The 25,914-nt window shown below is 40.7% G+C and overlaps 1 protein-coding gene across 4 annotated transcripts in view; it reads right to left on the reverse strand.

Moving 5' to 3' along the window:
- The window catches only part of LOC121638480 (VPS10 domain-containing receptor SorCS1), a 201,772-nt gene that overhangs the window by 43,744 nt on the left and 132,114 nt on the right, over positions 1–25,914 (reverse strand). For all 4 annotated transcript variants that reach the window (XM_041983306.1, XM_041983304.1, XM_041983305.1 and 1 more), the window contains exons 5-9: positions 10,080–10,153; positions 3,110–3,174; positions 1,411–1,529; positions 1,158–1,247; positions 117–296 (exon numbers count right to left, since the gene is read on the reverse strand). In XM_041983306.1, the coding sequence (XP_041839240.1) occupies positions 117–296; positions 1,158–1,247; positions 1,411–1,529; positions 3,110–3,174; positions 10,080–10,153 (528 nt within the window). The remainder of the gene's footprint in view (positions 1–116; positions 297–1,157; positions 1,248–1,410; positions 1,530–3,109; positions 3,175–10,079; positions 10,154–25,914) is intronic.

The raw sequence follows: 25,914 nt of genomic DNA on the forward strand, positions 1-25,914 counted from the left end.
TGTGAATCACTTTAACCTGTTATCCAAAAAAGAACAAGAAACCTGAAAACTGAAGATAATTTAACTTAGTGCTTAATAGCCTCAGATGCATCCTTTCACCGCTCTCATGCTGTTACCTCGTAGAGGTCGACCATGACGTTTCCCTCCAGCCCCATGCTGCTGACCACGTTCTCCAGAGCCAGACTGTAGTACACCCCCGACGTGTCAGACACATACAGGTTGTAGGTTTCATTCTGGTTCCACTCCTGTACAGCTGCGACCACACGGTTCTCATCTGTGCTGATAACATGCAGTTCCTGGAACACATGTGAAATAATTATATTTCTTTTCAATATTCACATATATGTTCACATCTTGTTGGCATATTTTATTTCCATTTGAATTTGAGCTTGAAGAAAAAGCAAAATAAAAGCAAGATAAATATATCATCACATGTTCTAGGTTTATTATATCATCAAAAGATCTTTTTTTAAGGTGGAAGCAATTTTTTCAATCCATTTGTCATTAATTGGCTCTAATTAGCTCTTTAATCAAATATATAATACTCTCTTCTCCAGTAATACACATAAAGTCTTAACATTGTTCTGACGCTCCTGCTGGGTTAATCATCAGAGCTGCTCCATCATTTCTATTTTAACTAAGAGGAAACAGCAATCACTGAGGGTAAGTAAGGCTTATTGGGCAGAGATTATTCAGCAGAGGACTTGCTGTTTGGTTGTGTGCTTCATCTACCTCTGACTGCGCCAACAACACCGTGCAGCCAGCCCACAGCAACCAGGGCACCCAGAGCTTGATTGAATAAAACATGTTTAATTGTCAATGGAGACATGATAAGCCAGGTCATGCACACACAGAGCAGCAATAACAAACTGTGGAAACGTTATGAGAGCTACTTGTGTCCTTGATTTGCACATAAATGACAAAGAGAGTGTCACACTGAGCCAGAGATGAATTGGAGTTTGAGTACAACTGCAGCCATTGAATCAAACACAACCAGAATTATATTATCATGTGATTTGAAAGCAGAAAACCTCCATGAACTGCAGCACTACCAAACAGACTCAACATGTTTTTCACAAATTTTGCTCAAAAAGGATCATTTAACTGATTTTTAAGTTAAAAAATCAGTTTTTGTAATCAGGAAGTAAATGTGGTACCTTGGGCAGGGTGTACTTGGGCAGCTTCATCGGGGTGAAGACGTCTCTTTTGGCAGAAACGTAGTAGATTGGTCTCCCTGCAGTGGACACCTTGAGGTGGAAAAGTTTTATATAGATGGAATAAATGTTCCCACCACAAATAAGATGCCTGCTAATAAGACATCTCTGAAAACCACTTTGATATATTTTTTACAACACACTCTCTGCTCTCTGCTCTAATATTTTACACTGAGCAAACTGGACAATTACTTACCTGGACAAACACATACTCATCTTGTACCACCAGAGAATTGGGGTCAATGTAGCCGGGGAATGGTTTGCCCTTGTTGGCGTCCGAGCAGTTCTGTAGTTTGCAGGTGACATACAACGCCTCTGCTCCCCCACACACACACAAAAACACACATGTCAAGCCATTGCTTCAGCAATGGTATTAGCCAATGAAGAACGGCAGCTTCAACCTAGAGTCGAGCGGCTCTTTTAGCCCCCTTGTATTACTCATGTCAGTAAAGTGGTCCCAGTAAGGGAGGAGTCGGGTTAGGGCGAAGACAGATGACCAGAGAGGCCAATTGCTTTCTTTGCCTTCAATCACAGCGCTGCTGGAGAGCATGTCTTCTCATGTTAGCCTCTGTGTGCTCATACCGACCAGTGTGTTCTCTTATTCCGTACGGGCATGATCAACAGTGATGGTTCCCCGGCTGTGTGACACGACTGACGATTGCAACGGGTGCTTGAATGATTGGCTTATTTTTGCTCTGCCAACCCCATTTAAAACTATTTTCAAAACTCAAATTAAAAGAGGTTGAGATCTTTTTTTTTTATTTAATTTAGTTTTAATCTTGGAATGAACTATATCTGACCTGACTGTGTTCCCCAAACTGAACAAACAGATATGGGACACTGAGTGAACCACTGACTGGCTGCACAACTGCTTGATTGTTCCCTGAAGTGAGAGGAACTGAATGGAGAATGGAATTGTTTTTTTTTTTTACAATAGGTACTTTATAGGAGTATGAATTAGCAAAAGTGATAAAGAGTTCATGCTGCATATGTGACGGAATGATGAACCTGAAGGATTCTTCACTGTCAGGGCTCATTTATGCTTCCTATACATAAATACGTACACCTGTTTCAAACTTTAATGTCACCGCCCGTATGGCTGAAGAACGTAAAGGATGCAGAGGATGAACAGAAGGCTACATCTGTATGAGTGTTAGGTAATGTTGAGCATAAATGAGCCATAATGACTATGCCCACTAAGAAAGTGGCAGGGTATGACAAAAGTGTAAAATACAGATAAATTACACTTGAAATATACAGAGATTAGCTTTGAAAATGAGGGTTCTGCCTGCAAAAAAAATCCCATATTGGTGGAAATGGCCAAGAGAGCTAGTACCAAACCAAGAATCTGAACTCAGCCTGAGGGTCTTACAACTTAATGATAAAGAAAAAAAAAAGTAGTAAAAAATAACGAGCAGTGTTTGAGAAACCCTGAAATTAATATCGGTCAAGCTTAAAAAATCTGCAACATACTGGAATTCCCTTATTTTTATTCAAAACAGTAACAAAACAAAGGATGTAAAATAAAATAAAACCCATGTCATCCCACGGGGTCCTCTATGAAATTTATTTTTACACATACAGAAGTTAAGTCGTTCTTGTATATAAGCCTGCATCGTTCCGCTATTCATTGCCATTCAGCAGGATCATGTATACCCACAAGCGCACCACTGAGCTAAATCGCCAACATTTTAAAGCATTCTAATATATGCATTACTTTTCCCTCCAATGTCATTGTGTGTCTCCAGACTCGCCCATTCCCACTGTCCATTCACATTACCCCCCAGCAGATTTGTCCCAACACCTCTCTGAATCCTCTACTTTAGCACAAGACTCACAATACAGTACAAATACACCAGAAAATAGAGAGCTGAACTCAGAATTCAATTACTCACGTCCTTCAGAGATGCTGGTTTCCAGGTGAATTAAGCCCGGCTCTTTGTCCAAACCCATTTTTGACCTGAAAGGCAGACAAATGTGTTTCAGGAACATCACTGTTGGTCTTTTGCCTTCAGCTAGATGCCACCTACCGCTGTCTGACCTGAGAGATTGCATGCTGCAAAGTCTAAGAGCTTTAACGTTCGTGGTAAACATCAGCAGGAGCTGGCTGCAGGAATTACTGTCTTTGTCTTTAATGTAAAGGACAGTTAAACATGTAAGGAGAAAATGAGGACCCCGGCTTTACTATGTGACCTAAATGTTCAGGGGCCTCTGAAAGTCCTTTTTCTGCTTCAAAACGAAGGAGAAAAATGTTTCCTCACATCATTAGAAAAGGAAAAGGCATTGATTTTTTTTTTTTTTTTTTTTTGCTACACTAGGGATGCCTGCAGACGAAATAGCATATAATCATTATAGCATTAAAAATGTATTAAAAAGACTGGAGGATCAGAGAAGGAAAGCAGAGGCAGCACAGAGATGGAGGGGAGTTAACGGGGAAGGTGGAGAGAGAAGGAAAGAATCTTGTGGCTCCTACATAAATAGGAGGGGAAGAAGAGAGGAGTCTGTGTGAAGGGAATGAAAAGCAGACACAGTGACAGAGAGAGAGCACCACATCTCTTAACCACTGTGCTTACTGGTAGGAATGGTGATTTTCTACATGAAACAGAACTTTTCTATTTTCAGTAAATGATGTGTTTAGGTACCAATGAGGAGAACGTGGATAATATCACCATTTAAATTTAAACAATCATCTGTAAACATTCTAATTTGATAATCGAATATTTGAATACTCAATTATCAGTCAGCTTGTAGAAGTTCCTTTAGCAGCAATACAACTCCGAAGGTCCCACCACAGCATTTCAGTCAGGTTGAGGTCTGGACTTTGACTGGATCGTGTCGACATCTTGGTTCTGGTGTACCTCTGCTGCTGTGTTTGGGATCATTGTCCTGCTGCATGAGACTGTTTCAGCTTTAGCGTCAGACAGATGGACTCACATCTGACTCTAGAATACTTAATATCCAGAGGAGTTGATAACCCACTTAGTGACTGCAAGGTCTCCAAGTCCTGTGGCTGCAGAACAAGCCCAGATCATCATCCCTCCACCACTGTGCTATCAGTTGGCATGAAGCTGCTGTTGTTTCTGAGCAAACATCTCCCATCTCTGTGTGTCCAGAGGAATTTGCTCCAGACATTTTGTGGTTTATTCAGATGCAGCTTTGCCAACTAAAGCAATGCTGCCATCTTCTTTTCTTTTGTCCTCTAACCCTTCCCAACAAGCCATACTGGTTCAATCTTTTTCTAACTGGATTCTCATGAACTTTAACGTTCAACCTGCTAACTGAGGCCTGGAGAGTCTGAGATGAAGCTGTAGCGGATTCCAGCGTCTTCAAAATAAAGATTGGAACTTTTGTTTAATCCTGACTGAATTAAACATCTTTGAGGATTTTCATCCTTACAGACAAACAGTCTCTCTCACTCCCAAAGTGGGGCTCTGGTTCAGATTTATGACTTGGTTTCCAGCTCCACAGGTCAACAAAGGCCGACTCTCTCCATCCTGGACTGGGGAGTACTTTGTTTAAGTTATATACAAGATCTGGAAAAATTCTGAACTTTAATCTTCTGCAATATATCTGTCTTTTTAGTTGACAAACTGAATGTTTTATGATTCCCAGGTGCAACTCCTCATCCAAAATGTCCACTTTGAAACTGTTTCTTTCTAAACTTGTGTTTTTCTTTAACTGATGAAGAAACCCCCCCTTTCCTGCAGCTTTCAGCTCTAATGGGCCAGGACGTCTGGACACGCCGAGAAACGTTTATCTTACATACCGAAGAGGGTAATAAAGTAATTTAAGTTTCTCTGTGTACCAGAAGGTTAAGTTAAATATACATATATATATATACATATGTATTTCGTTTTGATACCATGCAAATGCATATAATCCTTATCATTTTGTACAAAGTTTAATCAACAAGCTTGATTAATTTGTGATATGAAACTTTATTACTGTGTTTGTTTGAGAAATAACCTTCTTACTATTTTATTGTCTTTTCAATGATTCACTGATGATTTTGATGATGTTTCATTTAAGGCTTTAATAACTTGGACATGCAGATATATTCACAAAATGTTTAATTTAATACTGTTTACAAAATGATCAGACCAGCTCTACATCTGCTATCTGACCCCAAACCAGCCCACAAGACTGTTTATTGGTCAAGATAATGGTCCCACATCCTTTCATGGGTGCGGCGTCCGCAGTGATGCGGGCTCTGCATCGGTCTGTCGTGGTGAAGAGAGAGCTGAGCCAAAAGGCAAAGCTCTCGATTTACCGGTCGATCTACGTTCCTACCCTCACCTATGGTCATGAGCTGTGGGTAATGACCGAAAGAACGAGATCGCGAATACAAGCGGCCGAAATGAGTTTCCTCCGCAGGGTGGCCGGGCTCTCCCTTAGAGATAGGGTGAGAAGCTCGGTGATCCGGGAGGGGCTCAGAGTAGAGCCGCTGCTCCTCCACATCGAGAGGAGCCAGATGAGGTGGCTCGGGCATCTGGTCAGGATGCCTCCTGGACGCCTCCCTGGTGAGGTGTTCCGGGCACATCCCACCGGAAGGAGGCCCCGGGGCAGACCCAGGACACGCTGGACAGACTACATCTCTCAGCTGGCCTGGGAATGCCTCGGGATCCCTTCGGATGAGCTGGTGAATGTGGCCGGGGAGAGGGAAGTCTGGATTTCCCTGCTTAGGCAGCTGCCCCCGCGACCCGACTCCGGATAAGCGGAAGAAAATGGATGGATGGATGGATGGATGGATCCTTTCATGGGGCAGGTCATCAAACTAACATTTTTTTAAACAAAGAGTTTAGTTTTCTTTTTCAAGTTCTCGCTTCAAGTTCTCGCTTCAAGTTGAGTTGGGGTTGGTCTGTCTGTTCTTCAACCTCCCCTGAAGTTGTACATCCTCATCACACATGGCTTTTTTCCAGAGTTAGGACACTACATCTGAACGCAAAAGAGAGACAGAGATGCTGCCGGAAAATTAAGTTAAGTGATGTGAAGAACATCACTACAGATACTAACGTTTTGGGCCTGCATTCAAGATGCAAGATTGATTTAGTTTTCTGGACTGATTGACTCTGTAGTTCATTCCTTTTTCCAGCTAAAACTTCGCTTTTCTTTAGTTACGTTTTTATCTTTTGGACTTTTAATATTGATCCTAGATTTTGATCTTTAGTTTGGATAACTGGTTAACACAGGCTGACCAAAGCTTCAGAACCAGTTCTACAGAGTTTCTTTTTGGACTGTTCTCTCCTGCCTACCACTGCAAACCATTCACTGCCCATCATCGATACCACCAGCCGAGCCGCGGGAGAGTCCGCATCCGCAGAGCTGCCTGATCCAAACCTTCGGACCACCACGTGACAAATCTTCTGGCCTTCTTGGGAGTCGTTCGGGATCCAAACCACCTGTACCAACTTCCTAATGTGCCCGGGAGAGTCACCACAAAGGTCGCAAGTTGGCTTGATCCAAACAGAACCGGACGAGTCATGCTCGGATCAATTCTCTGCTTGTCTGCTCAAGGAATGGTTGGTTGTCTGACAGAGACCTTAGCAGTTCTACATCTCAGTTAAACTTCCAGCTTTAAACAGATGAGATTCAGTTTTCCCTCTTCTTCTTTTTTCATTACTAAACCTTAGTTTAATTAACACAGCAGGTTAATTAACTTTTGTTTCATTGCTTGCATATATTTCATACATTTCATTCATTCTGACACATTACATTGAAATAAGATTCTGGTTTGAACACCATATTCTGCATTTTACAATGATGGATTCATTTTCTCATGTAAATATTTCCTTTTCATTTATACCTGATTAGACTAGTAATAAATATTTCATATTTATCCTAAACTGGTCTGGTTATTGTGAACTCCTCCTCTGAGTCATGTTATGGGTCCCTTCGACTTAAGAATTCACGTTATTAGCGTCCTGAGACTGATCGATTGATAACTGATTGATTTGACTAGGTTGAATTGATTAATTTATTAAATTAATTAATTTAGTGCTCTAGTGGTGTACACACAGCCATTAGATCAGGTTAAAGCTATCTGTGTGGTGGTGCTCCCGAGATAATCAAAATTTTGACTAAGTCATAATTAGCACCGCAGCCTCACAGCAAAAAGGTCGCTGGTTCGAATCTCGGCTGAGGGAGGTTCGAACCTTGAGGGCGGTGGCCTTCCTGTGTGGAGTTTGCATGTTCTCCCCGTGTATGCGTGGGTTCTCTCCGGCTTCCTCCCACCATCCAAAGACATGCATGTTAGGTTAATTGATAACTCTAAATTCTCCCTGTGAGTGTGTGTGTGAATGTTTGTTTGTCCTCTATGTGTTGGCCCTGCGATGGACTGGTGACCTGTCCAGGGTGTACCCTGCCTCTCACCTGTTAATGCTGGGATAGGCTCCAGCTTACCATCGACCCTTATTGGACTAAGCGGTTCAGAAAATGAATGAATGAATTAAACATCTTTAATGTTTAATGAAGCTAAATCGCTACAAAGCTCCCTGTTCTTTTACCGTCTCTCTGAGCATTAAACACTTTTTGAGGGCTAAACTTGCAGGAACATCCACTCCTGGGAAGATTGACAGGCGCTTTCCACTTGTGAATATTCTTTCTCTGTAGAATAATGGATTCTAGATTGTTTGGCCTTCTAACCCTTCCCACATTGATGGGAGGCAATGGTTGTTTTTTAAGATCATTGCTGATGTCTTTCCTCCTTGTCCTTTTGTTAACAAATAACTGAATGCTACAGAGCAGCAAACTGATGAAACCTCTTCTTATAGATTAGCTAAAACTAATGATCAATTAATCATTGCATTTCATTAGCAGCACCTGGCTGCTACTGACCTTTTGGATTCCTCTGGAAGCAGTAGGAGTATTTTATATCTTTGTTTATTGTTCATCTGAGGTTGTATTGAGTGAATTAAGACCTACAGCAGTGCCTATGTGTTAATATTACACTGGTTAATGCATCACTTTACTCTCCTTATCAGGTGGGAAAAGGGACTTAAAGGAGGAAAATAGATGGAGCTGTTGCCCTGCAAAAACTATCACACACAGACTCTTCCCTTTGTTTTGTAGAGAATTGTAATGTCATATGCAAATGCATGCACATAGTAAGCTCACAAACTGTTTATAGCTGAATGCCATGGGGATCAAAGCAAGGTCTCTGCCGCTGTGCTGCGTGGCCGAGTGGTTCTCAGGTTGACCAAATTACAAATGAGCTTACAACTCCTTCTTACATGTTCCTTGGCCACATGTGCTCAGACATAAGCTCCCTCTGCAGCCTCATTACCAGAGCTACCACAACACCTACTGCACAGTATGTATCCTAAAATAGTCTGACAGCTTCGGCTGCATCAGCCCACCAGGTTTCCTTTACTCCTGGCTGCCCAGCTTGTTACCAGCCAGCAGTTCTTCTGCACTTTGTTGAAGTGAAAGCTTTGTGTCTTGTGTTAGTATTGAATGGAGACATGCTTGGTACCTCTGGAGGTTGTTAAACAAAATGGATTAGGAAGGCCAGGTAGCAATGCAACAGTCTGATGTAAATAATGATCCTTGAAGAGAAATAAAGCGTAGCCCAGATGAGGTTGGATGTGGTGTTTCAAGGTCTTAAAAAATGATTTTGTTGGATTATTTAAATCTAGAAAATCAGATGAAAATAAAACTCAGACACATAGTAAGAACTATGTGATTGGTTATGTTTGATGAGGGATGACACTGAAAGCTCTGTGGCTTATATTCTTACTTTGAAGAGGCACAATCACGACTCTAAAGGATCACCAACTCCTGGCCTCTAAGTGTCGTGCAGGTTTTAGATATTTATTTCAATTATCTGAAATAGTTCTCCAACAGTTTGTTGTCAAGCTCTGCACAAGCATCTAAATGCCCCATTTAAGCTTAAAGGTTAGCATTACCCTAACGTGGTAATGGACAGTGAAATGTCTTTTCTGAAACAAATCACATTATGATTGTATTGTTCTGAAACACATCAGTGGTATTTTTTGATTGTTTAAAACCAAGTGTTTCAAATTGCTCTGAACTTTGTGAAGGGAAAGCTAACACAGTAGAATAAAGTGGGACTTTTGGGATCCGTTTCTTATTTGAACCATGCTCTTCATACTGGAGAATTAGCATTTTAGTTGCTAAACCTCACCTCAGAAACTGGAAGTTATGCCTTCCTTTGAGACTCCCACGAGGCTCTGCAGAGGTTGCAGACTAGCAAGGTGCTCACAGACCCACCTACTCCTCTCTTGCCTTTGCTGTGAGACCTTTGGGACCACTCTAGTCCTCCACCACATGAATGCTTCAGACATATGGGGAAAGGCCATCCTAAAGAACCCTCCTGGTATCAGCACTTTGATTCTGCTGTGCTCTCCATTTTCTCTGGACCCAGGATCACACTAAATAATCACTAGCTTTCAGCCTTTTTTTTAACCCAGTTTTTAACAATATACTGGGTAAATAGTTTTACCATACATAACATTAGTTAGTTAGTTGAATACTATGACTATTTTTAAAATATATGTAAATTCAAATAAGGTATGCACTGATGTCACATCTTAGAATGTCTCATAATATTATGAGTACCACATTATATCCCAGTTGTGGAGACTTTGCTGGAGTTAGTGTTTGTGACGGACTAACTTGTGCATATTTTTAAAATAAAAGCATGTTTTGTTTGTATTTCTGTTTAATATTCTTGTTTTTATCCTGGACCATAAATCTATAGTAAGTTTTTGATTTATTTTTGTCAGTGTTAAATTGTAGATGCCAGATATGTAAATGCAGCACTGGTCCAAAATATTGTAAACTCCAGAACCGATGCATTATATTTGTATATAACTTGTTTTTAATGTTACATTAGTTGGTACTTACCAGTAGAAACGATTAGGAGCCACTCTCTCATGTACAAGCTGCCACCTTCGTCCAAACTCCACTGAGCTGTAGAGCTGCAAGAAAACAAGGCACTCCTAAGTATTTCTTTACACCATCAAACGAACCAGCAAAATAAAGCCCTTTGCATCATATGAATCACAAGGACTTTAAAAGTTTGTTATTATCACCAAGTGAGTGGGAGAAGAGCCTCCTCACAATATCCAGCACACACACTGTTCTTCATTTCAATCCATTTGATTGGACTTTATGTAAGACTGGGAAAAAAAAAATAAGACTCAGGGTCATAAACATTGTCTGTCATTCCACTTAACTACCCATCACAGCATAAACGCTTGTGAAAAGCGTCATGAAAACAAAGTTAGAAATTAAAGATGTGCAGGGTGCAACCTTTCCTGCACTGTGAATCGACAGGGGTGATAAGAGGAGCCAAGGCATGGCAGGTGGTCTCCACTGCAGCCATTGTTCACAAGTGAGTAAACAACTGCATGGCGGACATTTTACTGTGGTACACAGAAAGGTCAGATGGTCTGTACTTATAGTTGTACAGATAATGCATGAAAAATAATCTGTGTTATGAAACAGACTATACATAAAAATACAAAACCCTCACGTGTCTTGATTTGTTCCTCTGAGATTTGATTTCTGTATTTTTCTAAAAATGATGCACCGGACAAAATTTCCATTTTGGATAAATGTGCACTGGGGAAAGCATCGCTTGTTATAATAAACCCAGACAGAAATATCACCGTGCTCTGCAGTTTTTCAGCTCTCTCAGACTGGATTTTAAGCTAATTCTTGATTTTCTTCCCAGCAAATCTTCAGCTTGGCTCACAGTTTCTAGACTTTTTAACAGCTTTTTTTTGCCTTTGCATTGCAAACTCCAAACTAATCACTAAATAACAGACTGGGTTTATTATCAGCGGTGACCTGGTTGTATTTCTCAGAAACTGGTGAAAAACAAAACTAAACTAAAAGAAGAAATATAGAAATTCTGTGTGTCAAGGGGCCCAAAAATGTAAACTTGTTCCATCTCTGCTGAGAGACATGTCTATATATGTCAGATATATGTAATATGAGCTTTTTATTATGAGACACAAACAATCCGTTTGTGTCATTTTTAATTATCTTGAATTTGTACATTATTGGTTAAACTGGAGTGTGTTGGCTTAAATCCTCAAAATTAATCAAAATTGACACACAGCTATTCACTGGAAAAAAAAAATAAATACTGGCACTTGCAATTAATGAATTGATCCCATATATGTCACCTAAAACACTGTTTTATTAGAACAGTTTTATTACTTGGTCTATGTATAACAGAAGAATAAAAATCTATTCCATGAAAATATGTCTAAATCTATGTAGTTATAAAAAAGAGCAAATCTATCCAACAAATGTGCCAATGTCACATTAAATTTGAAGAAGAGCTCATAAACAGCTGATGAGATACATGAAAAAAACAGCTGGACTTGTGCTTTAATACAATGGCACAGAACAAATAAAACTTACTGAAAATAAAATAAATATACAAGAAAACGAACATCTGTCTCAGAAACTCTGCTTTCATGCTACAAGGCTACAAGGCTTTTCTTAGATGTGCCCACAGACACTAAATTACAACATTTTCTGAACCTGCTGTTTAAAGACCCAAATAAACCTGAATGCCTCGCACCACCACGAGCTTTGCTTTGGGACCCGTAGGATCTGGTCTGAGCACTGGGCTCTACTTCATCTTCATAGTAAAACTGTGTCGGCTGTTGAATATTTTTGACGTTTTGCATGTTTAGGGTTGAAAACATAAAGTAAATCTAGTCATGTAACTTGCACAGAACTTTTAGAACAATTAGATACAATTTTGCAAAATTCAGGAAATTCCAAAATAGACTTTTTTTGATCATTTGCAGTCGTGTCAGCAACAGTCAACTGTTTTCCATCAGTGCTGTTGTCAGAGGATTTCTCATTTTAGCTTGACCTGGAGCTCAGCAGCTGTGTGCTCCATCCACCCATACGGGGATGTCACGAAAGCACATTTTCTCGGTACGATTATTATCAAAGAAATCATTTTACAATTATCATTTCATTAAGCGTAAATTGATTTTTACTATAATTTCTAAAATTAAACACTCCTTATATATCTATTACCTTTATTTATTTCTATCTTTCCATGCCAACATAACAGGAAAATAGAACAAAGTAAAGTAAATTCCATCTGCATCCCCTCTGCTGTGTAAAGAATAAATAAATCCTACATATTAAAAAAACTAAAACTACTGGAAGACTCAAATGCACATATGCTGATCTTGTTTGTGATACCTCTTAGCCTTGTTTTTGATACCTTTTATTTATTTAAGGACCAGACTTGTCTGTGCACTTTATTGTTTGTCTTGTCCTACTTGTCTTGATACCTGTATACGCATGGGACAGTGAGAAACGTAATTTCGATTCCTTTGTATGTTATGGGCATGTGAAGAAATTGACAAATAAACCTGACTTTAACTTTAACTTTAACTCAGGATTTCTCTTAGAGAACACAGATGGAAAAGTCTACAGGACCTCTACCTGAACATGAGAGGCTTCTTTCTGGAAACTACATTATAAAAAAAGGTTTTGAACTTTTTTTTTTTCTACCTGAGTAGAGAAAGTATTTTGAAAGAAAGGACAAACATCCAGCTAGCTTTGACTTCTGTCCTTTACAAGAATAGCGGTCATTTGTTTGAGACATAAAACTAAAATAAAATAAGACGTGTATCTGGAATTAAATGCCTTTTTTTCTGTGGACTGTGACTTATTTCACACCAAAAGCCACGGACCCCCACGCCGAGTCGATTATCTTTAAATAGCAAAACTATCCCTCACAACAGACGTATTTATTTTATTTTTTCCTTATCTAACGTTGAGCGAATGTGTCACGTAAGACCAACCTGAGTCGTACATAATCACAAAATAACAAATAACACGATAACTTTTCATTTCAGTGTTACGTTAGAATATTATTAGCATCATTTAACCAAACTACTGTGCATTTAGCTTTACTGTAGCATAAAAAAGCTGCTGGTAAAACAAGTTGGGTTCATCTGCTGATATCGTTCACACATAATCTGTCATAGAAAGTGAAGATATTGAAAGATCTTTACGATTAATTATTCATAGCAATTAATACAGCGATTAAGTTTGAAATTAGATAATCATGACATCCCAACACACACAGAAACTATTGAACAGAGATTAGAACAGATTTTCATAATTTTTTTTAAATTGTCTTTATTTAAAGTCAAATTTAAAACAAGAATGTTGTCAAAACTATTTTAATAAATAATAATGTGATTATAAAACCAGTCAAGACTGTACAAACATTGAACATTTATAAAAATCTAAAACATATATATTATTACATAAAGTATTTCAGTTTCAATAATATCTTAATTATTTAATAAATTCTTTGTTCTGTTTATTGAATCGTGATACCTTTAAACATGCTAATATTGAACACTATGGTTCTCTATACATTAATGTCAATTAAAATTTTTGAGCACAGAAAGTATGATTGCATTAATGTCTGATGTACTAAAAGCAGAATTTCAGACATACTGTATATCCACATGTATATAGAATAGAATAGAATAGAATAGAATAGAATAGAATAGAGTAGAAATACTTTATTAATCCCTTTGGAGAGTCCTCAGGGAAATTTGGGTACCAGCAGCAATACAACACCAACAGTAAAGCAGGATAAGCACAAGACACAATATATACAGGTATAAAGTAAAATAGAGGCAACAAGGTGCAAGAAAAGCACAAATAGAATACAATAAATAACAATAAGATAAGTTAAATAAAACAATATAAACAAGCATTGCACACAGTAGAGGTGGTACAGATTCCCAGTTCACTACTGCACGTATAAGTTATTGCAACTGTTTGTATGGGTTATTGTGCATGTGTTGTATCAGGCGGACTGCACACCTCCCTCTCCCCCCTCCTTCTCCCCCTCCTGCCTAATGCAGAGTTGTACAGTTTGATGGCTCGGGGGACAAAGGAGTCTCTGAGCCGGTTGGTCCTACTCTTGGGGAGGAGCAGCCTGTTACTGGTCAGGCTTCTCTGTGCACTGATGACAGTGTGCAGAGGGTGACTGGCATCATTCACAATAGCCAGTAGTTTTTTTAGTGTTCTCCTCTCTGCCACTGTCACCAGGGAGTCCAGCTTCATGCCAACCACAGAGCCCGCCCTCCTGATGAGTTTTTCCAGCCTGTTAGCACACCTTTTTGTCATGTTACCCCCCCAGCAGACAACAGCATAAAAACGCGTACTAGCCACCACAGAATGATAGAACATCCACAGGAGTTTTCTGCAGATGTTAAAAGATCCCAGTCTTTGCAGGAAGTACAGACGGCTTTGGCCCTTCTCGTACAGGTGATCTGTACAGCATGTCCAGTCCAGCTTGTTATCCAGCCACAACCCCTAGGTACCTGTAGTTGTCTACAATCTCCACCTTGTCGTCCCTGATGGTCACTGGATGTGGTTGTGGGCTGAACTTCAACATATATATATATTTATATAACAGATAATCTCTGTTTGATATTTCATGGAAAGAGAAAACTTGATTTTACCTAATTTTTGTGGTATTTCCCTTTCAGAGTCAATGTAAAATCACTGATAAAATAAAAGTGCTTTTTTCCTGCATATTTTGCTGTTTGATCAGTATATCAACAACCTTGTCAGGTTGACGTATTCACTGAAGTCTCTGTCCTCAAACACACCTGCACTTTCCGACAAAGCGAAGCCACAAATCTGTTTAATCTGCAGCTTACAGCTCGAATTTAATGCGGTTTAAAACTTATTTCAGTGTGTGCTCTGTCAGACTGGACTTTTTTCCCATTTGAAGCATGAGCAACCATCCATAGTATGTAAACAATTACATACCGTAGATAATAATAATGCGACTCTTTGTTTAATTTATTTTATAATTGCATGTATTTACCCCACCCAGAAAGTAGAGACCTACATTCATGCACCGACCATGAGACAGCAGCAATACCATTTTTACAGCTGAAAAATCAATCATTTATTTATTTTATAACATGATCTAGAAGCATTCATTAACTCGTGATGGTAGAGACGTGGAGCTGTGGAATTTGGAGGGTGTAAACAAAACACCAAACATGAAGAGGTTAATGTTTGGTTTGGTTCATCTTGAGATGACAGCAGAAAAACAGCTGGCGTATCAAAGTTGGTATTTAAGGCCCTTTTGTGTGTATTTCTGTCTGCAAAGTTTAGTAACTTAGTTTGTTCCTAAAAACAACCAGGCTGCTTTTATAAACAGTAACCCCTTTTAAATAGTAGCAATTTCTGTAAATCTCATCTTAAATATTAATCTAATAAAATCAAATATATATGAAAAAAATGAAATTTTCTAATTTGGTCAGAACTATGAATGTCAAAGCTGAGTGAAGCTGCCTTTCTTCTAAACAAATAAGACTGTAAACTGTAAAGCAGGAAGTGACGTTTAAAAACAAAACAAAGACAATGACCTTAAACTGCTGCAAATGTTCACTTTAGCTGCAATTCAGTACTTTTTTCTAGATCCATTCATTTTCCATTTTGGTTAAAATCCAAACTTATTTTTCAAGAACAGTGCAGAATACAAAGAACCCGTGCTTTGACAAGAGAAATTAAACACACCTGCTTTATTTATTCGCTCCACACTGGACTCATGCTAACTACTGTGACAACTGCATCTGATGTTCTTTCTCATGTCAGAAAGAAAGGACAAAGAGCACTGATGGTTAGATCTCCATGACATCCATGCCAAGCTGTTCTAAGCAGATGCAAGTGAAAGGATCAGGGAGGGGGGGCAGGAAATCACTTTGACTAATTACCCTCCGAAAGCAAGTTAGTATGTAGCCAAGCAAGTGACAGTGAGCAGGAGATGGGGAGATGAAGGGGTCGGTGCAGCCTCCGAAAGGTCTCTCAATCAACAGATGCAGCAGCACTGCCAAAGACGAGGCAGGGAAAGTGAAAGAGAAGCACTTTTGGGGTGGAGACGATGCATTCGAGTAAGGATGAGTAACTGAGGGGGAGGAAGATGGAGGCGGGAAGCAGGAGAGGGGATGTTGAGCTTGCTCTGAGGGAGGAAACAGCACATGCACCTTTTGTGATCATGTTTTAATGTTCACTTGTAGTCTGAAATATGTAGACTTTTTTCCTAGAGAAAGTAAAGTGAGCATGAAATGATTTAAAGAAAAGATTTTTTTCATGAGTTAGCAGTCTGTTTTATATGTTAATACAAAGATGCTTCTGTAAGTGATAAGGCATCCATTAAAAACTGCAAAGCAGTGTATCTCTGCAGGTAAAGCATCAGAACCTTCATAATGAGGTGGCACATACAGTACATTATTATACAAAGATAAGAGGAAACCTCGTTTAATGCCAGAGAACTATGCTGGTTCCTGTCTATGAACAGGCCCTTGAAGGTGACAGAAACATTGTCTGCTATGGTGTTGTTACAGCTACATGGATTTAGCCAATCAGCGCTTTCCAATCTGACCTGAAAAGAGCAATTATTTTATCGCCCCAAGTCAGAGTGTGACATGTCAGGAGGTGGGGGAGGATGGGGCATGTGCAGACCACAACAATACATGCAGAAGGAGTTTAATGGTGGTTTGATGAGGACTACAAAGCAACAGGTCATAACAAGTAGTCAGAGGATACGTATGGAGGACAAAACAAGACTAAATGAGCAAAGTTAAAGCTGAGTACGTCCAGCAGGTATGATGTCACTGAGATGAAGAGAGATGATTGGTGTGTCTGGGGCAGTTGCCACTCTTTCAAACTCAGGTTCACTACCAGAGGCCTGGGAGCATGAAGGTTCTGAGCTGTATACGTCGTGCTGCTCCCTGGACTGAGCTCTTCTGGAGGGAGATCTTAGCTGGTATGCCAGTTGGACCCACTGTCCCAGATTTAAAGAAACTTTCTTCGAGTACACTACTGACCCTCCTCTTTTCAACTCATCTCCTTCAGTTCTTGGTATTTTTTTAGCTTCCTCTTAATGTTGCCATTGTTTGGGATCGCCACATCTGTCACTGCTGCTTTCTGTAGCTTGTCAACCTCAGGTGTCCATCCATCTGGATGTGTCCAAAGATTCCCACACTTAGAACATGCTGTGTGTAGTAAGTCTGCTTGTGGATGGCCACAATGGTTATATTTTAAATCATGATCAGGAAATAGTTTGGGTCATCTACTTTTATTAAAATGCATTCTATAAATGACCTTGAACTGAATGTGTTTAAGTCTGATAGAGAGTGTAAAAGTCCTCACTTATTCTCAGTGCACCTGTCCATCAGTCTTCTGATTAATTATCTCAGATATCCAGATGTCCAGATGGATGAGGGCCAGGTGAAAAGCAGACAAATTCCATCCTCAGTGGACTGGTTAGCACAGTAGGCAAACTGGAAAGGCTCCAATGTGCAGGTACCTCAGGAATCTGGCACCTTTTTGTCATTTTTGCAATTTTTGGATTTTGTGTTTAGAACACCACACTGGATTTACAAGTGGAAGCACAACTTCCTCCCTTCATTTTTGTCCTTTCCCTCCCTTCTGAAGACGTGCTTCACTAAACTTTAAAGTATCTGAAAAAGTTATTTATAACTTGAGTGTCCATATTTGTTCGTGGTTGAAGATTGGAATGCATACAGACTTGTGAACATATAAAACAGGAAAATAAAGCTTTTATAAAAACTAAAAAAGGTAAATGATGCATGTGGTCATCTCTTCCTCTTCTCATTCACAACTTTAGTCTTCTGGTGTCATTCAGGTTTACTTAAATGTTTTTGTTCTTTTTATGTAAACTCGCTCTGGAGTGTGTTTCCTGGAAGCAGTGCATATCAGCATACCTTAAGACTGATCTCATAATAATCACTACTACAGATTTATTTGCAACAACAGGTAAAGCTGAAATGTCTGTAACCATGAAAACATTACTGCCTTAACATTTACTCTCATATTCAGTGTGCTTAGTATGAGTCACTCAGTCTCCTAATGTCTCTCCTCAGCAGGAAATAAACGAGAAAAGAGGCTGAAGACGTCGGATGTAGCATACCAAGGTCAGAATCAGCAAATAATGCTTAGATGTGTTTCTGTGAGGAGTGGAAGGTGTGTAGACACACATTCACTAATCCATGTCTCCTTGTCAGGGGTCATACAGGGAACATTCATTTTGGTGCATAAATACTTGTTATTGTTCTGACTTGCATGTTGTGTGTTGGTCTGGAGGGTTTGTTTGTTTTTGATTCTGTTTAGTGTTATTTCGTTGTGCTTATTGCCTGGATTTCAGTGCTAAGCTTTAAATTCATGTTAGGGTTTGCTGTGCTAATTACCACCACTTTCTCCTGGTTTATCATTGATCTCTCATCTTATAATTTAACTGGTTTCCTGCCAGTTCATCGTTTGTCTTCTGTTTGGTCATTCAGTTTTTTTCTTTGAGTGTAGAATATTGTAAACCCTGCCTTGGCACAATTTTTAATGTTCACGCTGTCATCTGGTTAAATCACGGAAGGTGACAAAGGTTCCTTTTAACTTGACATGTTTGACATATGACATATATTTTAATAGAGAAAATGGAAAAATGTCAGTCTTAGTCTTACGGGACCCCAGTGCTACATTTGATACAGTTGACCATAATGTATTACACAAATGACTGGAGAACTGGGCCTCTCTGGAAAACTACACTGGTTTAAAATGTATTTAGACAACAGAAAGTACTTTGTGTCAACAGGTAACTTTATATCTGAGCAGGAAAGAATTACATGTGGAGTTCACCAAGGTTCCATCCTGGGGCCTCTTCAGTTTAACATCTACATGCTCCCACTGGCACACGTCATAAAGAATAACAAAATTAGTTACAATAGCTACGCAGATGACACACAGATATATATTACAATGTCACTAGGAGACCAAGGCCCCTTACAGGCTCTACAGGAGATTAATGACTGGAATTGCCTGAAATTTCTTCAGTTAAACAAAAACAAAACTGAGGTGATGGTCTTTGGAGCCAAAAAGAAACGATTAAAAGTCACCACAGAGCTTCAGTCTATACACCTAAAAACAACCAATCAGGCCAGAAATCTGGGTGTAGTGATGGACTCTTATATACATAGAGTGAAAAACACATTAAGGGAATCACAGTCAGCCTACTATCACCTTAAGAATATATCAAGAGTAAAAGATAAAAAAAAATAGTCCATGCTTTCATCTTTAGTCGGCTTGATTATTGTCACAGTGTTCTTACAGGTTCTACCTAAAAATCATTTGCAGCTTATTCAGAACTCTGCTGCTCCAGGCGAGCTTAACACCTTCTACGTCTGGTTTGATGCAGACAACACCACGCCTGTCACCAAACCACATGTTGACAGTGAGGACACCGTACTCTGTATAGACACAGCTACAGTGAGACAGGCATTCAAGAAACCCCCGCAAAGCACCAGGGCCCGGCGGCATCCGGGTGCTGAGAGCATGTGTGGACCAACTTGCAGGGGTGTTAACATCTTCAACCTGTCTCTGAGCGAGTCTGTCGTGCCCACCATCTTCAAGACCTCCACTGTTGTTCCCATCCCAAAGACCCCCACAGCATCCTGTCCCAATGACTATCAGCCCATAGCACTCACATCGGTCATCATGGAGTGCCATCGAGAGCCTGCTGACGGGTTCCATCACAGTGTGGTATGGCAAATGCACCACTCAGAGCCGAAAAGCCCTACAGAGGGTGGTGCAAGCTGCAGAGGACATCACTGCCAGCAGTCTCCCCTCCATCCAGGACATTTATCACAACAGGTGTCTGCGTAAGGCACGCAGCATCACTAAGGACTATACTCATCCAGCACAAGGACGTTTGTTACACTATGGTAGACGATACGGGAGCTTGCCAGCACACTCTAAAAGACTCAAAGATAGTTACTATCCCCAAGTTGTCAGACTACTGAACTCTCAATAATACTCTAAATAATACTGAACTCTCAATAATACTGCACTAAACTACTTTTTGTGTTGCATAATATGTACACTGCTGCTGCACTATATGAATATATCATGTATGTCACTAACTCTCTGTCAGTGCTACCTATTACCTGTGCAATAACCTGCTCCACAACCCACGTGCAATACTATACTATGTGCAACATGAAATTCATTTGAAGCAATACTACCACCTGTGAAATATTCTACTTACACCTTATTTTATTCCTACCTGCACATTTGTATGTTTTTATATTTTATTATAGTTTTTACTATATTGTTTACTTATTTCTTATTTATTTATTTACTTATTTCTCTTGTATTTTTGCAAACACTTTTTACCATGTACATGCTACTAGTACTTCTTGATTATCCTAGCGAGTCAAATGGTTCCTCTCATCCTAAGCATTTCATTGCATTGTTGACCCTGCATATGACAAATAAACAGTCTTGAATCTTGCTTGAGTCCTCACTAAAACCAAGAAAGTGGACCACATCAGTCCAGCTCTGAGGTCTGCCGGTCCGTCAGAGGATAGACTTTAAAGTTCTGCTGCTGGTCTATAAAGCTCTGAATGGTTTAGGACCAACATACATCAGAGACCTCTTGACCCAGTATGAACCTACCAGAACCCTCAGGTCATCTGGATCCAGTTTTGTATCAGTTCCCAGAGTCAGAACCAGACATGGAGAAGCTGCATTCAGCTTCTATGCTCCACATGTCTGGAACAAACTCCCAGAAAGCCTCAGATCAGCTGAAACACTCAGTTTATTTAGATCCAGGTTAAAGACCCACCTGTTCTCTGCTGCATTTCAATAGTTTTTATTTAAAAGTCCAGATGTGCATCTGTTTCTTTTAAGCTTTAATTTTTAAACTCAATCATGTTTTAGTACTGTTTTAATCCAATGCCCCATCTTTTTTCCTTTTTCTTTTGTTTTAAATGTTAAATTATGCTTCTTGTATTCTGTAAAGCACTCATTTTATGAAAATCTGAATCACCTTGTCGTTGAATTGTAGAACAAATAAACTTGCTTTGCCTACTTCGTGTCGGGATCACATGATGTTGCTGTGAAGTGTGTTGTGGGTTCTTTCTTTGGGCTTCCAGAGAGATTCAAGATTCAAGAGCAAAGATTCAAGATCTTATTGCCATTATGCAAGCATAACAAAATTTTGACGAGTCTCTCATATTAAGCACACATAAATAAGAAAATAGAAATATAACAGGCACACATAAATAAATAATAAATAAAGCGTTAAAATATATAAAAAAAATTTAGCACCTCTATATTTACAGAAAATGAGAGAATTCACAGCAGACTAATATTTACAGAGCGGATGAAGTGCATTCTAGTGTGTGTGTGTGTGTGTGTGTGTGTGTGTGTGCATGTGTCTGAGAAGGTGTGAATCTTCAGTGTGTGGCTGTGGAGGGTTGGGTGCATGTACTGCGGGGGAAGGTATAAGTGTTGAACTACAGGGGGGCTACTGCTTCACAGCTCTGGGGAAGAAGCTGTCTCTGAGTCTTTTTGTGTTGGTTTTAATGTTCCTGTCCAGCTTTCCTGAAGGAAGCAGTACAAACAGTGCATTGCCCAGGTGGGTGGGGTCAGTGGCAACGTGTCTGGCCCTCCTCTGGACTCAGGTGGTGTAGATGGAGTCCAGATCTGGTAGACAGCGACCTACAATCCTGTGCTGTGCAGCTGCCATACCACACTGTCACACTGAACACAGGATGCTCTCCATTGTGGCTCTGTAGAAGTTCACCAGCAACTGAGGAGAGAGTCCCATCTGCTTCAACTTCCTGAGAAAGAAGAGCCGTTGTTGGGCCTTTTTCACAAGGTGTGAAGTGTTCACAGTCAAGGAGAGGTCAGAGGAAACTAAAAGGTCCCATATTATACATGCTTTCAACAATTTCATATGAGGATCAGAGGTCCGACAACATTGTTTTCAAAGTGTATTACCCCAAATTCAGCCATTCCAAAAGTAGCTCTATTGAGCTCTACAAAGAACGGGCTATTTCTTTATCTGAACCTTTAAATGTTAATGAGTGGTGCCTGTCCACACCCCTCTCTGTGAGAGGATCTGGCTTTCACTGGCACCTGCTCTGTGATTTTAAAGGGCAGGCTTAGCTAGCCACTATCCATGGTATCCACTACCAGGAGCAGTGGTTATTGCCCTTCGTGAGGTCACAAAAGGAAAAATCTCAGACTCACCTGTTTGAGCAAACATTTGCTAATAAGTGGAGCACTCAAGTGAGTGAGGTGAAAGATTTTTCTCATTTTTGGGCCTCATACACAGACTGTGATGACACATATGACTTTTAGAAAACCTTTATAAAGTGAATTTTGCATAACATGGGACCTTTAATGCTGTCCACATGCTCCACTGGCTCTCCGTGTATGCAGAGAGGAGCGTGCTCAGTCTTCCTGGACCTCCTGGAATCTACTAGGACCTCCCTTGTCTTGTTGAGAACCAGATTGTTCTTGGAAAACCATCTTGTGAGACTCTGGACCTTTTCTCTATGTCTCATCATTGTTGGATATGAGACCCACCACAGTGGTATCGTCACAACCATGTTGGTGGGGTGGATGGCAGAGCAGTCCTGTCTGAAGAGGGTGAAGAGGGCAGGGCTGAAGACGCAACCATGCGGAGTTCTAGTTGAGGATCAGTGCTGAAAATGTAGCATCCTCCATAGAATGATTCCCCCTGTAGGCGACCTGCAGGCTGTCCAGGCCAGCAGGGATGGTGACCTTTTTTTTTTCTTCTGTAAACCTGTCCTGTCCTGCATCATAGCAGCAGAATGATAGTCTGGTTGCTGTATTGTGCCAAACAAATTTGCTCTGCCAAGGCGAGGCTTATGGGTATAAGGCTCCTCTTGATAATCTGATTCATTTATTTATTTATTTTGAATCATGGAATCTATGTAAAATTGCTGGACCTGATGGGAGGGGACAGAAAGAGACAAAAAACAGCAAAAAGAACCAAAAGGGAAAGTAGAAAGAAGAGGAGACAAAAACACCACAGACAGAAGGCAATGACCCTTCAATCCACACTATCACCAGACAACAAACTGCTACACTTGTACATAAACACACCAGAAAATTTCCTACAGCTTTTACAGAAAAACAGGGCTGCTAGTCATTAAGAGTTCTTAAATAATAACCAAATCAAAAAGACACATCACAAACATAGCACAACAACAACCAGATACAAACTCAGAAAAAAAAGAAAAATTGTCTCTTCGAGTATAAACCTACTGGACAACTCAGTGACTGTGTCAGCACGCAGAGTCCCTGGCCTCGCCAGGGACCGGCCATCCAGGGCGGCTCGAGCGAAGGTCCAGGGCCCCAGGATCCCAGAGGCCTCCCCCTCCCCTACCCTCCGCCTACTTCAACCTCCACCCCATATAACTCCTCACTTACACCCTCCCCTGCAGATGGTGTTCTTGATGTGCTTTAGGTAGAGCTGCTCAAAACACTTTATGATGACTGGGGTGAGAGCGATGGGGCGGTACCACTGAGGAAGACAATGGTTGCAGTTGCAGGCACAATGATGGAGGACTTCAGGTAGACAGGAACTGTGGAGAGCTGCAGGGACAGGCTGAAGATGTCTAGAAAAATTTATGATTTTAGTGTCCGACCTGACAACTTTGCAACCTTGTTGATGTTGATCCTCGTCAGGGTGGCGGTGACTTGGTGCAGCTGCAGGGTAAGAGGCTGATGCTGCCTCTGGCTGTGGAGGGTGAACAGTAGTTCTGCTGCTTGGAAAGGCGAAGTGTGGAAGAAGCTGTTCAAGGTGTCGGGCAGAGTGGGGTGGTGATTGTCTGTGCTTGTTCTCTGTGATGGTCTTGATGCCTTTTCTTTGTTGCTGTTGAAGTGCTCCTCCATGCACTGCTTTGCCAGCTGGATGCTGTTTGTCAGTTCTTTGCAGGCCGTGCTATAAGCCAGTTTGTCTCCAGGTCTGTAGGCTGCATCCCGGCTTTTAACAGAGGCCAAACTGTGCTGTCTACCCATGGCTTCTGATTGGGGAAAATTGTGATTGTCTTTGTGTGTAAGACAGCATCAGTGCAGAGCATATTCCTCCAGATCAGCGTCCTCTTTGAACGCTCCCCAGTCTGTGTGCTAAAAGCAGTCCTGTAAGGCTGAAGAAGCCTCCTCAGTCTAAACCTGGTTTTGGTGGTGGGTTTGGTCCTGCAGATCAGAGGTCTGTAGGCAGGGATCAGCTCCACAGAAATATGATCTGACATCCCGAGGTGAGGAGCTGCTGCAGCCGTGTGTGCACCTGGAATGTTACAGTACACCTGCTCCAATATATTAAAGTGTCTTGTGGGAAAGTGTATAAATTTATGGAATTAATTTCACGTAGATAAAGTCCCCAGCCCCGATCACAACCTCCTCGGAATTTGTGTTCATCTGCCCAGTGATCAGCCAGTATAGCTCCTCCAGCGCTAACTTAGCATTAGCTCACGGTGGTATAGGCTGCCATGATTGCGATTGAGCTGAGTTCTCTAAGTTTAAACGGTCTGCACTTCACTGCCAGGTATTCCAGGTCGGGAGAGCAGAAAGTTCCAATAATGTTCGTAGCTGTACACCACAAGTTGTGAACGTACAGCGCCAAACCTCCGCCTTTCAGGCTTACTTGAAGCTGCAGTCCGGTTGGCATGGAACAAACAATGCCCCGCTTGCTCCACAGCTGCAGGTCGGGGATGTTGTTGTCCAGCCATGTCTCGGTGAAGACAGCCACACAGCTGTCAGTGTTACGTGAGACGATCCTCTGACAAATTTCGTCCAGTTTGTTGGTGAGAGACCTGGCGTTGGCGAGTAGACTGGGCAGAGTCGGTCTGTGTTAGTCACTTTGTAGCCTAGCACACGGCCCGCTCCATCTGCCCCACTTTTGTTTTCATTGTCTCCTCCGTCTCCTGGACCACCGTGGGAAGGTGGTGAGGGCCTCTGTGGTCTGCTGCATTTGGGGGGAAAAAAATCTGGCTTTGGCAATGCAGAAAAAACAGAGTTTTTTTCCCAGTTCCAGCAGGCCCTTCCGTTCTGGATTAAGGCTTTAAGTCTTAAATATGTGAGTGAAAACACAAACAAAACATCAAAAGAAATGTAAATAGCTGAAAGCCTGGAATCTCTGCGTGTGCCCGTGCCACCATCTTCCTACGTACTACAGGACACAGGATGATTACCCCCCTGCTGTCTGCTGTCCTGTGGACGATGGTATCTTAGGTGTGTGACAAGGTATTAGGTAAAAGATTTACTTAAAGCAGAAGTGATTGCACCCTAAAATAGGTTTTCAGCTGTAAACGGGTGGAAAGTTGATGGATCGATTCCCAGCTTCCCCAGACTATGTGTTGAAGTGTCCTTGTAAAAGTGTTTTGAGTGGTCAACATATAAGTAGAAAAATGCAATATAAGTACGGTTCATTTAAACATTATATGACTTAATTGTTATAAAAATATTTATGCTGCTTTTCTTCTTTTAAAAATCACAACGTTCACAATATGGTTAAAAATATCTCAAAACGCCACTCACTGGTTCAGAAAAGGTTTATTTGTCACACTCAGAAGCTAATGCTTGGGCCTCTGCTACAGACTGAATGATGAGGGACGATTTCTCTGATTCACTACAAAAATAAATAAATAGAAACAGTCAAATCAGATCACCAACTAAAGCTCTAAGTGATGTGAGTTTTTGGTTTTCTACAGGAGAAAAATAAAATGAATTGGTAAAAGTATTGTTTTAATTATCCAGAACCTAAATTCATGACAAAGGTTTATTGCTTAATATCCCACGATGAAGCAGCGGTGTATGTGTCAGG

The sequence above is a fragment of the Melanotaenia boesemani genome, chromosome 4 (assembly GCF_017639745.1).
Source record: "Melanotaenia boesemani isolate fMelBoe1 chromosome 4, fMelBoe1.pri, whole genome shotgun sequence".
NCBI lineage: Eukaryota > Metazoa > Chordata > Actinopteri > Atheriniformes > Melanotaeniidae > Melanotaenia > Melanotaenia boesemani.